Source organism: Heloderma suspectum, chromosome 3 (genome assembly GCF_057233095.1).
Source record: "Heloderma suspectum isolate Gila_16-S chromosome 3, 16-S_ref, whole genome shotgun sequence".
Taxonomy (NCBI): domain Eukaryota; kingdom Metazoa; phylum Chordata; class Lepidosauria; order Squamata; family Helodermatidae; genus Heloderma; species Heloderma suspectum.
Genome location: NC_139460.1, coordinates 200,986,560 through 200,998,749, shown reverse-complemented (window position 1 = coordinate 200,998,749; position 12,190 = coordinate 200,986,560). Strand labels below are relative to the sequence as shown.

The 12,190-nt window shown below is 44.3% G+C and overlaps 1 protein-coding gene across 1 annotated transcript in view; it reads right to left on the bottom strand.

Moving 5' to 3' along the window:
* The window catches only part of CHAT (choline O-acetyltransferase), a 57,230-nt gene that overhangs the window by 21,255 nt on the left and 23,785 nt on the right, over positions 1-12,190 (bottom strand). Inside the window, exons 8-10 of the mRNA XM_084841874.1 lie at positions 6,807-6,907; positions 5,445-5,573; positions 3,363-3,485 (exon numbers count right to left, since the gene is read on the bottom strand). Of these exons, the coding sequence (XP_084698000.1) occupies positions 3,363-3,485; positions 5,445-5,573; positions 6,807-6,907 (353 nt within the window). The remainder of the gene's footprint in view (positions 1-3,362; positions 3,486-5,444; positions 5,574-6,806; positions 6,908-12,190) is intronic.

The window sequence follows — 12,190 nt, the reverse complement described above, 5'->3', positions numbered from 1 at the left end:
CAGGACATCACATTGCCATTTGTGGGTTGCAGGAGTACTCCTTCCCACAAAGGCTAAACATATGGTCAGGCTATGCTTTGATCAATTGCGTGGAAGAGTGTACAATTTCAGATTTAGATCCCATGGTGAAAAAGATGTGTGTGAATGATGTGTATGTTTGTGTGTGTGTGAATGGTTTGTGTATGGGGTGTGTCTGTGCACATATGTGTGTGTGGAAATGTGGTCCAAGCAAGCACATGGGTGGGGGTACATGCCAGCAGTGGAGATGGTTCCACCCACTTTAGGCTGTGCCTCTGCCCAAGGGCCAAAAAGCATTCAGTACCCTGGTGTAGAACTGTGTATGGAAATGTGCATGCTGCCATTCTCTTTCCTGCCCCCCCCTTTTAAATAAAAAATATACCTGGTAATCTCTCATGTTCACTAAAAAGAACTTTGAAGCCATTTATCTACATTGCAGCTGAACCAGGTAATAGAGATGTAGCTGAACGCCTTGATTTTGTAGGATGTCCTTTGTTCACCTCTGTTTTCATATTCCCCCCCACCCCATTGTTGTAAATGCTTCACTGATAAATGCTTGCTTTTAAATAAAGCTAATTTTTTAACTTGGCCCTGGGGCCTCTCATTTAGTTTCCCAGTTAAAGTCATGATGCTTCAAGCATGGAATGTTTGCTCTATTCAGATTTTAGTGGCAAAGTGGATAATTTGCCTTCATACTCCGATTCGCCTGCTAATTAGGCCCTATTACTCTTCAGCTTGTTAATGCAGAGGGGGTTTATGACTCATGGTGGGCGTTTTGTTTTCTTCCCTGCCTGACAGCAGTTGTCACTGTGCTACAAATGTTAAACACTAATGGCATGCCAGAAGTGGAGGGACTGATCCTGCCTGGGGCTATGAGTCTGAGGGCAGCCCAAAGGAGATGCAGTGGTGGTAGGAGACCCCTGGGTAGAATCTCGGTCTGCCACCAAGTCCCGGTGTGTGTGTGTGTGTGTGTGTGTGTGTGTGTGTGAATTTTGATGCAAACAGGGGCAGGCCCAAGACATTTTGTTGCCTGAGGCGAAGGACAAGATAGTGCCCTCTCCCATTCTATGCAGGAAATCCGACTGTTTCTTCAACACTGCTGATGGAACAGCATCCTCCACTGCCTCTGAAGGGAGCATGTAGCTTAGGGGGCAAAGTGCAGGCATACAGCTCTCTCCTTCAGCATTTTGCTGCTGCCTCCCAGCATATGCTGCCCAGGGCGACTGCTTCACTCTCCCTAATGGCAGGGCCGGCCCTGAGTTGAATCATACTTCAGCATTGGAGACATCCTCCACCAAACCTGAGGGCAGCAGGGTTATGCAGAGCAGCCTGCGTGATACATATAGCTCTGTTCTCCAATACCTAACCATTTCTCCATGCCTCTCAGCATTGCTGCCTGAAGCAGCTGCCTCATTCTGCCTAATGGTAGGGCTAGCCCTGGGAGCAAAGCATGGGTGAGAGGGATGGAAAGGCTGGACTCAAATCCCTGCCCAGCCATCAAGCTCACCTTGGGCCAGTTGCTCTGTCTCCACTTCACCTACCTCACAGGATTGTTGTGAGGATGAAATGGAAAGGGGGTGGCAGAGAACCACATCTACTGCTTTGAGCTCCTTGGAGGAAAGATGGGATATAAATATAATAATTAAATAAAATAAGAAACACTTATTTTGGCTATTGCCAAAAATGGCTGTTCCCTCTCCCAAAATTGGGAAATTAGATAAGAGATCTCTGAGCCAAGGCTAGGATTTCATGAAGGTGCAGCAAGGAGGGAGAAGCGGTTGGGATACTGTAGCCTTCCCTGACCTAGTGCCCTCCAGATGTTTCAGACTTCAACTCTCATCAGCACCAGCTAGCATAGTCAATGGTGAGAAAGTCTGGGAGCTGTAGTCTAAAACATCTGGAGGGTACCATGTTGGGGATGGCTGGGATACCTGATGGCAGCCCTTAGGGCCATTTCACACATTCCTCCCTCCCCCACTGTAACATCTAGTTCAACTTTTCCCATGTTCTGAGATCACTGTGCCGATTTCCCATTCCTGCCAGCAACAGTGAGTGATGTAGATCAGAGGCTGCCTCTGAGGTGAAAGACAATATGGTGCCCCCCTATCCAACTACAGAAGCCAACTGGACTGGCAATTGAATTTTACTTTAATGGGACAGCATGCTCCATCTCACCTGAGGGCATCAGGCTAGCTTAAGGGGTGGAGTGCAGGTTGCCTGCAGCTCAAAGCTCTGTCCTCTAATAAAGCAAACAGCCAGGGAGCTGCTACTTTTCCAAACCCCCCAGCAACTGCTGCTTGAAGTGACTGCCTCATTCTCCCTATGCTAGGGCCACCCCTGGGTGAAATCCACAGGGTACTGTGCACAGTGGACTGACCTTAGGACACAGGATAAGTTGTACTTGGGGTGGGGGGGTGGGCAACACAGGGCTGCCCCTGAAAAGGGCAGAACTCAGCAATGTAAGAAACATGGGGTTGCTCCTGAAAAGGGCAACCCCATGTTTCTTTCAGTGCTGAGTTCTGCCCTAATACTCAGATCACTAGGAATCAACAGGTAAGTCCCAAAGGTCTGTTCCAGGGTGCTTTCTTAGGCAGGGATGGGAACTCCTGGTTACATGTTCTCATCTGAATTTTGCAAAGCACCTGAATTTGTCCGGAGACTCAAAACCTGAGCAATTTCATATAAACCCGAGAAAGGCCAAGATTAGATAAAGGCACCAGGAAAGAGAGAGAAGTGGTTATGTGATAACTCATGACATTGACTGGTGCCACTGGGAGCTTTTGTCCTGATGCAAATAGCAGGCATGGGAGGGGGGCAGTCTGGATCAGGACCACAGTATGGGGAGGACAAAGGGTTAACCCCCCTTGCATACTAGCAATTTACACTTATGAAATCATTCACACCACTGCTAATTACATTAATGGTATAATAACTAGTTTGGCCCTCAGTCCCCTAAAGGTGAGCGTAAGGGTGGGATCCTTGTGCAATGAGAGAAATCTCTGCCAGTTTCCTGACACTCTCTTGTCCAGACCCTTATTAGTGCAGGTTTGGGTCGGAGTAGTTGGGAGGAAACTACATTTTATATAGTAACATCTTGCCTGATAAGAAGATCTGAAGATCTCGAAAGCTAGCTCATTTTGGGGGAAATTTTGGTTGGCCTAATAAAGGGATTACACCAATATGGGTTTTGGAATCTTACTTACAGTCAAGGCAGCTGCCTTTGCATCTTTCTGTCTCTTGTCTGGGGCTCCTGTGGAGTCTGCCCTGATGGGAGGATCCATTTTCCCCTTGAACTGCACATTTCAAAGTTGAGCTGCTTGCTGGTTTGATTTGGCTTCACATACCTGTAAAATGTCAGCTGCAGTGCTACTTGGATATATGCATCTGGGCTCATCTTCTGTTTCTTGATAAACTCTTTTCCGTAGTTTTCGAATTTATAAACAATAAAATCTAGGTTCTTCACCATCCTAGAAAATGAGCAAAAACACCAGAAGTTAAAACAGGAACTTCCCATGTAATTTTAAAATATACGTTGTATATCAAATATAGCGATCTTTGGACCCTAGCCACAGCCTCAAATCCCTAGTTATCACATGGCTCATTCAGAGCTGTGCAGTAAAAAACCATAGGAGTCTATTGTGAGTTATAAAAGGCTATTCAGAAGAAGCAACCTTTGTAGCGGCAGTATGGGAACATGCAAAAAAGTAATACTTCCATTCAAATTGCCTATCCAAATGAGTTGTTTACTGTCACTCTTGTCTATACATTCTCTCCACACTCTGAAAGTCTAGACTTATTCCATGGTCTGCTTACAGCACATCGTGTCTACAGAGGCCACCCTTTGCATAAAATGCAAAGACTAAATGCCGTATCCAATTTACTTCCTGTCATGTTTGCAGTCATTATTTATATGACAGGAGCACAGTGATAATAATATGTACTACATTGCCATGGAGAATGTAGAGGCAAATCCTGTGAGATACTCAGCCCTCTTTTTGTTTTTTCTTCCATTCACCTTAGGATAGTTGCTCCCTGTCTGCATATCATACAAAAGATTAGATGCAGTAGCCCTCTATAACGGTGCCAACTACTGTAATTTTTAAATGAGGCGGGGGGAGATTATCATTGGAAGAATGATAGCAGCACAGTCCCAACCCAGATCAAGCCCTCCTGCTGCTGTTGGGCAAGACATGGGAGACTGAGTCATGGATCTCTACCATCATGTCTAGTTTGGCCTTAGGACACAATCCTATGCATGTTTAGACAGAGAAAAGGCCTATAACTCCCAGCATGCCCCAGCCAGCCATGCTGGCTGAGGCATGCTGGGAGTTATAGACCTTTTCTCTGTCTAAACATGCATAGGATTACGCCCTTAATTACATAGCTTAGAAGTATGCCTGCAGTTAGAGATGGGTGGAACAACTGAATTTTGTTCTGAAATAATTTTGGAAAACTTGGTGTGGTATTGTCGTGTGTAGAATTGCAGCTCACCTGCTGAATTCTGTATAGCCAGAATTTAGCAAGATCCTTACTTGCTGATACTTAGCAATTAATACAGCAGTTAATTTGGTATGGCAGCACCCAAGCAATAAAACACAGACAGCATCTAAGCCTTCAGCTTTTGTAGGCAGCAAACAAGACTGTTGCAATATAGGCTTGTGTCATTAAATAATTTATTATCAGGTTATTGTGTGGCTCATCATTTGTAGAAATACAAATTGTAGAAAACTAAAATATATAGGAAAAATATATGCTCAATGATATGTGTTTCTTTTAGGGTTATCAAACAATAGATATCAAGCAGTATCTAACCATGCCAGTCCACTTATGCTATTGATGTACCGCTAGTGTAAGCGACTTCCAGCAGTACATCTATAGTGTAAGCTGGTGTGATGAGTCTCCCTGGAAAACCCATCGTGCTAGCTAATGCTAAGGGCATACTGCTAGAGGTTACTTTTGCTAGCTGCATGTCAGTACTGGAAGAGGACTATCAGTGTTGGATACTGACCACTGTAGTGAATCATCCTCTGCCTTTTCACAGATTAATCAGTGAATTAATTGATAAAACTTAAATAAACACACACACTTCCAAATCTTAGTGCAGATATCTTTCTGAGCCATGAAGGAAGTATGAGATAATTTAATAAACAAAAGCTAGCATTGTTAGACCATCTCTCTCTTTTTCTTTTTTATTCTCCCTTAGACCGACAGACCAGAAAATATGCAGGCTCAAAAAAAGAAACAATGGTGCATTTTAACTCTCACCCCCACTGAAGAATGTTTCCCTTCACTGATTAAAATCAACCCATACTCATTAATCAGTTAACGTTTAAATTGATTAATCCACCATTTAAATGGATGAACGCTTACAGCCCTACTATCTTTGTGTAAAACACCAAGTTGCGAGTCGAATTAATTCACTGTACCTTTGAAGCTTTTCTGCTGCCGATGCCAAGTGTCCCTGAATTTCTGGGGAACATTTCCACCTTAGTCTCCTCGGAGCAGGAAGTTCACTCACTGAATCTGCTCTGACTAATTTCTTCGCACCTTCTTTCCTAGTTTTTAATTTGAAAAAAGGGGGGTTACATAGTTCCAATTAATTTGTGATTAATGGCTGCAGATTTCAGGAGGCTCTTTGATGCTGCCAGAGCGACCTGTTCCACATTACAGTTGCATCTATGTGAATTGCTGCTTCTGAGTGGATAATGCTAATATATGCTTTGGTACATTACTATGAGGTCCTAGTTAGCTACATCCATTGGACAAATAAGTCATGAATGCATGTAGCCAAGCACCCAGTAGATGGCCGTTCCATTGCTACTGGAATGCCACCATTGACCAATATTTTCAGTCCCAGTCTGGCAGGCCATTTCACTGACTGGTGAAATGAAAAATCTTGAATTATGTGCACAGTAATATGATCCATTGCAAAACCAGAGCAGGCCAGGAAAGAGAGGTGCAGCTGCCTCATTCTGCCCAATTGTAGGGCCAGCCCTGAGAGCAAAGCATGGGTGAGAGGGATGGAAAGGCTGGAGTCAAATCCCTGCCCAGCCATCAAGCTCACCTTCCCCTATGGTTCTTCAGGAAGGCAGATTCCAGCTGAACATCAGGAAAAACTTCCTGACTGTTAGAGCAATACGACAATGGAACCAATGACCTGGGGATGTAGTGGGCTCTCCCACACTGGAGGCATGCAAGATGAAGCTGGACAGCCATCTGTCAGGGATGCTTTGACTTGGATTCCTGTATTGAGCAGGGGGTTGGACTCGATGGTCTTATAGGCCCCTTTCAACCCTACTATTCTATGATTCTATGATTACACAACCCTTCAAAAATATTTATTTTTGCTATGCAACTATTTATCTCATTTTTGCTTAACGATTTTATTTATAGGCGTGAAACCATTATTCTTTAAAGACAGGGTGATAGGAAGAAGGGAGGGGAAAACCTAAATGGGTGGGAATGGGGGCAAGATGGAGGGGGGAAGGGTTTAGTTTTTGTATTGTATTAAAAAATGAAAAATACTAAAATGAATAATAATAATAATAATAATAATAATAGATTTCACTGCATATAAATGTCTGCATTGTTTTACAAAAGCAAATTATTAACTACAATAAAATAGAAATTTAAATATCAATGACATCAAGGCTTCACTGAATATCAGAATGCACTGAAAGGACCACCCAGATCAAACTGAGGAAAAGAAGCAAGATCAAAATGGATGCTTCAGAGGAGAGAAGAAAGTGGTCTCATATTGATGTAGCAAACAATTGGAAATGACTTACATGTGTTTGAGCAAATGTTCGATGCACTGTACCAGGACAATCCCTTCAAAAGGGGAATGTTCGCACACCGTTCCACATACTCCGTCTCTTCCCACGACAAACTAAGCAGGCATAGAGAAGTAGACAGAAATGACGTGTAAATGCAATGCTTTCTGAACAGCGCTGGCTCCAGGTTTTTGAGAGCCTTTGGCAAGACATTCTCCATGGGCCCCCTCCCTTGGTGAGTCTACCTTCTCATCACCATTGTCACTAGCTGCTGTTGGGCATCTTCTTTCTCATAATTGCTACCACTTGCTTGGCTGACAGGCAGAGAGCCAGTGAGCAAGTAGGCAGTGGCATCTACTGCTCCTCCTTCTCACCCCACCACCATTCCCTGAGCCAGAGCAAGAGGCCCAGAATGATGAAGAAGATTTGTCATTGGGCCCCTGCTGGGGTGTGGGCCCTTGGCAGGTGTCCAACTATGTCTACCGCTGGCGCCAGCCCTGCTTCCGAATATGAAACACTAGCACAACACCTGTTGTCATAACTGGTAAACTGCTATGTGGGAGGAGTACTTGTATATTGTAAAGACCCCTGTGGGTGCTGTCTGTCTGTCTGTGTATAGAGGAATATTGTACTCCCTTTGGGATCCCAGTCAATGAGAGTCAGCCCTCCCAGTCTCGGGCATAGATGCAGGTTTTGTCTTCAGACATAGGCAGGCCAAGAATGGCAAGAGTGGTTTGAAATATCCATGTGTGACACATTAGTGTATGTGGGCCTAGATTTCACAGATACATTCTCATGAGCACAAATGGTAACAAAGGCAATCAACCTGGATCAGGCAGTAAGAATTAGTTGCTTTGCAAAGGATACTGATCCAATGAAGCCAACCATTTTGAGGCCAGTTCCAAGAGAGATGATGGAAATCAGCATTTTTAAAAATTGAAATCGTACGGTAGAAAATTGGCACCCAATCACCAAAGATTAAAAAAAGAAGTTTGAAATAGGTACAAAATGGAATGCATTAAAAAGAGGTAAACTAAATGCATTGGAAGCTGTGGTAAGTACTTATGTGGGAGGAAATATTAGTTCAGAGGAAAAGAACCTTATTCAAAGCAATGGCAATGTAGTTCCTATAAAGAGTCCCCCTCTATATGTTTTTTCTGTAGACCATGCTTTGTATTGAATTTTTAAGAAAACAAAATTCACTTAAGTAGCATATGTATCAACTCAGATAATGTAGTTGGGCTTTTAAAATGTTCACTCTCTCACTAACTCACCCCCCGCACACACACACCTCTGTCCAACAAGGGCAAGCCTGCTCAGCACCCAACCTCCAAGCTGTACTGAGCCCACCAGTCATGCAGTGGTGTGCCAGGTAGTGCTGTGCCAAAATCTGCCCTTCAATTTCTTTTGCCATTAAAGAGGCTCCATTTTTCTGCCTTTCTCAGGCCTCTTTAGAATTTCTTTTCAATTTCTGTGTGTGGAGCTTTTGAACTTACTTAATCACCATGAGGTGGCTGAGGTTGCTATATGTTTGGTGTTTGTTTGTTTGTTTGTTTTTACATTCTATTACACATCTCTCCATCACTCTGTAGCCTCCCTGGCTGCCCACACTTCCTGATCTGAACAGGCCCCATGTCAGAGGAGTTAGCTCATGACGTCTTCCCCTGGGCTTTAATTGAAGTGTGGAAACTGGGAAGGTTGCTGGAGAGATGATTATACAACGAAAGACAGGACACTCACACATACTCCTCAGCCACCTCATAAGTAAAGTAAGCACAAGAACCCACCCCCCTCATGAAAATTTCTCTGAAATTTTATTTTCCTTTGTACAGTTTTTGAAGCAATTTCTTTTCTGTCAAACTGAATAAGGATGGTCCAAAAATGTGGAAGACATTTTTGGCACAGCACTATATGGTTCAATAGACTTCCTGCTTCTGCTGCCTCCCTGGGACAGCAAAAATGGAGCAATTACCAAGAACTTACCACACAACATACATGGCTGTTGGCATGAATTTGGCTTGGAGGCTCAGAAATTGTGCAGGCCTTAGGAGTGCCAGTTCAAGATGTTTGGCTGCCTGCATGGGAGCCCAAATGGCACATCCCTCCCCCACTGCATTATTCAGATACCAATTCCTGCTAGGGTGGCCATCTACGTGTCACCAAAAAAGAGGACACCATTTTGCGTAGCATTTGCATTTGCATCTGCAAATGTATATGTATATGCGCAAATCTGGAAATAAAGACTATAATTTAAAAATAGAAATACAATACAACTCGCCATAGTGGAGAAGACTGACCAGGTGACCTATGTGCTTGCTCAGTCTGATCTCCAGGTGCTAACCCTTGATGGGCAACTTCAAGGCCCCTACTGCTCCCCCTCCTTATGGTTCTTTGAATTTAAGCCATCCTTGAAATGCACAGCCCATCAAATAGAGATCACCTTCAAATAGAGGACTGTCCTCTGTAAAGTGGGCCACCCTAACCCCTGCCTTCATCTTTGTCTGTCCATCCCACCCCACTTCATGGTTGCTGGGCCTGAGCATGAAAGTGACTTATCTGTGTTAATTCCCTTGCTAAATCAAGAATCACTTGTGCAGAGTAACTTTGATGTGCATCCTATTTTATGCTGTGATGCACATCAGGCACCAAGCGTGCACCGTAGTCCCCATCTGCACTACCAGATCTTGGCTGGGCAAGCACGTTCCCAGCCACCTTGCCATGCACACCCCCATCGGTCTCCAAGTATTAATATAATGATATTAAGGGTACTGTTTCCACATCCTTGAAAATAATGTGAGGAAAAAAGAAAAAAATATGTCCTCCCCCCTGCCCTCACTTCTCATGATGGATTCCTTAACTGAAGATTTTCCATTTGACTGAATTGGAAATGAATATAGATATTTCTCCCCACTGTGCATGGTGTAGGTAAACCAAGCTGACCCTCATGAGTGTGGAAGAAATTAGATGCAGGCAAGGAAATGGTATATGGAGATGGGTGACATTTTGCCACCTGGCGCAGAGTGTGATGCTGTTTCCAAACATACATGAGCTTGCTCAAGCAAATATCAGGCTTCCCATCAGTCCAGAGGTCAGGAGGGGACGACGTTAGATTGCGTGCGCATCTGCTGAAGAGCGCCAGCCAGTGTGATGTTGTGGACAGAGTGCTGGCCTTGGCTAGGAACTAGGGTGGTCATGTGTTCTACTTAGCAGAAGACAATACCCTATTTGAAGGGCTGTACGGTCCATATCAGGTTTAAAGCAGAGCACAGGCCTTGAAGTTGCTCATCCACACTTAGCGTCTGGACAGTGGACTGAGCAGCACAGAGGTTACCTGTTCACAGACTTCCCCCGTTATGGGGAGACACAAGTTACAGTATTTTCCAAATTTGCATCTATATATGCAAATTAGCACATGCAAATTTTATGCACATCTGATCCTCTTTTGTCCTCTTTTTGGAGATGTGTTTGTGCTGTGAAGCTCACTGGCTGGCATTGAGCAAGCTACTGTTGTTCAGCTTCGCCTACCTCACAGGGTTGTTGTGCAGATAGCATGGGAATGTGAGGACAAAACAGAGGAAGAGCGTGATCAAAATGTGATAGGTGAGTAGGCCATAGAGTTTCAGTCAACAGAAGTACACATGGCAGCTAGCATGGAGCTTAAATCCTTTCTGGGTGGCAATAAAGGTTGCCATTTCTTAACTAATCACATTTAGCAAATTACTGAAACACTTTACATACACTGCCCCAGGAATCCTAACAACAGCAGTAGGAACCTTTTTTGGGAGCCAAAGTCCACAACCCAAAGGAGCAGCTGGATGCAGGATTTCCCAAAAGATGACATTCTAAATGTATTAACTAAACCAGCGGGAAGAAGTGACAACAAGATACTGAGAGCCAGCATAGATATATTTAAGAAAACTAGCCCTGTAAAGTCATTTTACCAGTAATGTGTTAAACCAAGGGAATTAAAGTAGCAGAAATGCTTCATCGGGTTTTAATATTACTATTAAGGGTGGTATTCCCAAACCCTTGAAAATAACGTGAGACAAAGGGTGAGGGGGAGACCCTAGATGCTCCCCCCACCCAGTGCTTTGATGGCCTGTTCTCTGTCTGTTGCAATATGGCATCATGCCCATAACACAGGGAAAGAAGGCAGTGTCAGTGTAGAGAAAGGCAAATCTGTTTTGTTCATCCCTGAGTGGAATATTCATTCATTTAATTTATATCCTACTCTTCTTTCATGAACTTCAGGCTGGGCATACAAAAGGTTTCCCTCTGGTTTCCCATCCAGGTACTGAGCAGATACAGGGCATCTCTACTTCTGCCATTTATCGCGCATTCATGATTAACCACACACAGAAGTTTGTGGGTCCATTACACAACTTTCTAATCCTCCAGTGACTTCCCCTACATTTTCCCCTGCCTATCCTGTGTTATCCCCCAATGGAAAAAAATGCAGTATTTTTTCAGCCTGCTCAACAGGAGCGCCATGGCCTGCCCATGTACTTCTCCCGTAGCACGAAAAACTTGCTTTGCTTGGGGTTGTTGGGAGCGCGGTCATGATGATAACGGCAGTAATGTCAGGGTGATGGGTGTGTCAGTATACTGATCTGCTGGCTTGCTGCCATGCTGGCTTGCTGCTGTGCAGTGACTACATGTGACGCACTGACCTTTGCTTCTGACTTTGGCTGCTTACTCCACAACACAGAATGGCTAGCATGCTGGCATTCCAGCAGTTCACCGGAAAACTGTGCCTGTGGGGGTGGGGTTTGGGTAGTTCAGTGGAGCTTGCTGTCCACCCACATTGCATGTCAATCACAACTAAACCACCAGTAACTGTGAGGGGAGGGAAAGAGGCAGGAACCAGGGAGGGAATTTTGTGATGCTCCCAGTGTGTGTAATGGCTTTCTGCAGAAAAGTAGCCACCCTGTGAAAAGGTAAGGAATGGAATATAACAAGACAGAAACAACTGTGTAATGGAGCCCTATCTAATTCTGCGATAAAACTGGATGGAGAAAGCCCCACTATTGCTGCAGATTTCTTCCCCTGTGTGATGAACCCCACAGATGTACTGGATCTGGATCTGCAGCAAGATGGCTGGCTGCATTCGTGCCGCTTTCAGACAATGTCTTGGGACGGCAGCCCTGGGAGAGTAGGGGAAATTTTCCTCCTTGACCGCATTAGCTAATTACATGTCACATACAATTCTTCTTCTTGGTTTTTTTTTTAAAGAAAAGAATACATATGTTTGGTATCTTTCAGGGGAGAAAAGCAGTTTGGATAAGGGTAATTTGGAGCAGGGTCATGGGTGATGAGCACCCTTCCCCCTCACTGCTTCTCTTCTTCAAATTGCAACCTTCCCAAAGCTGCTCTGTATGTGTTTAAACCATGAGGGCTCT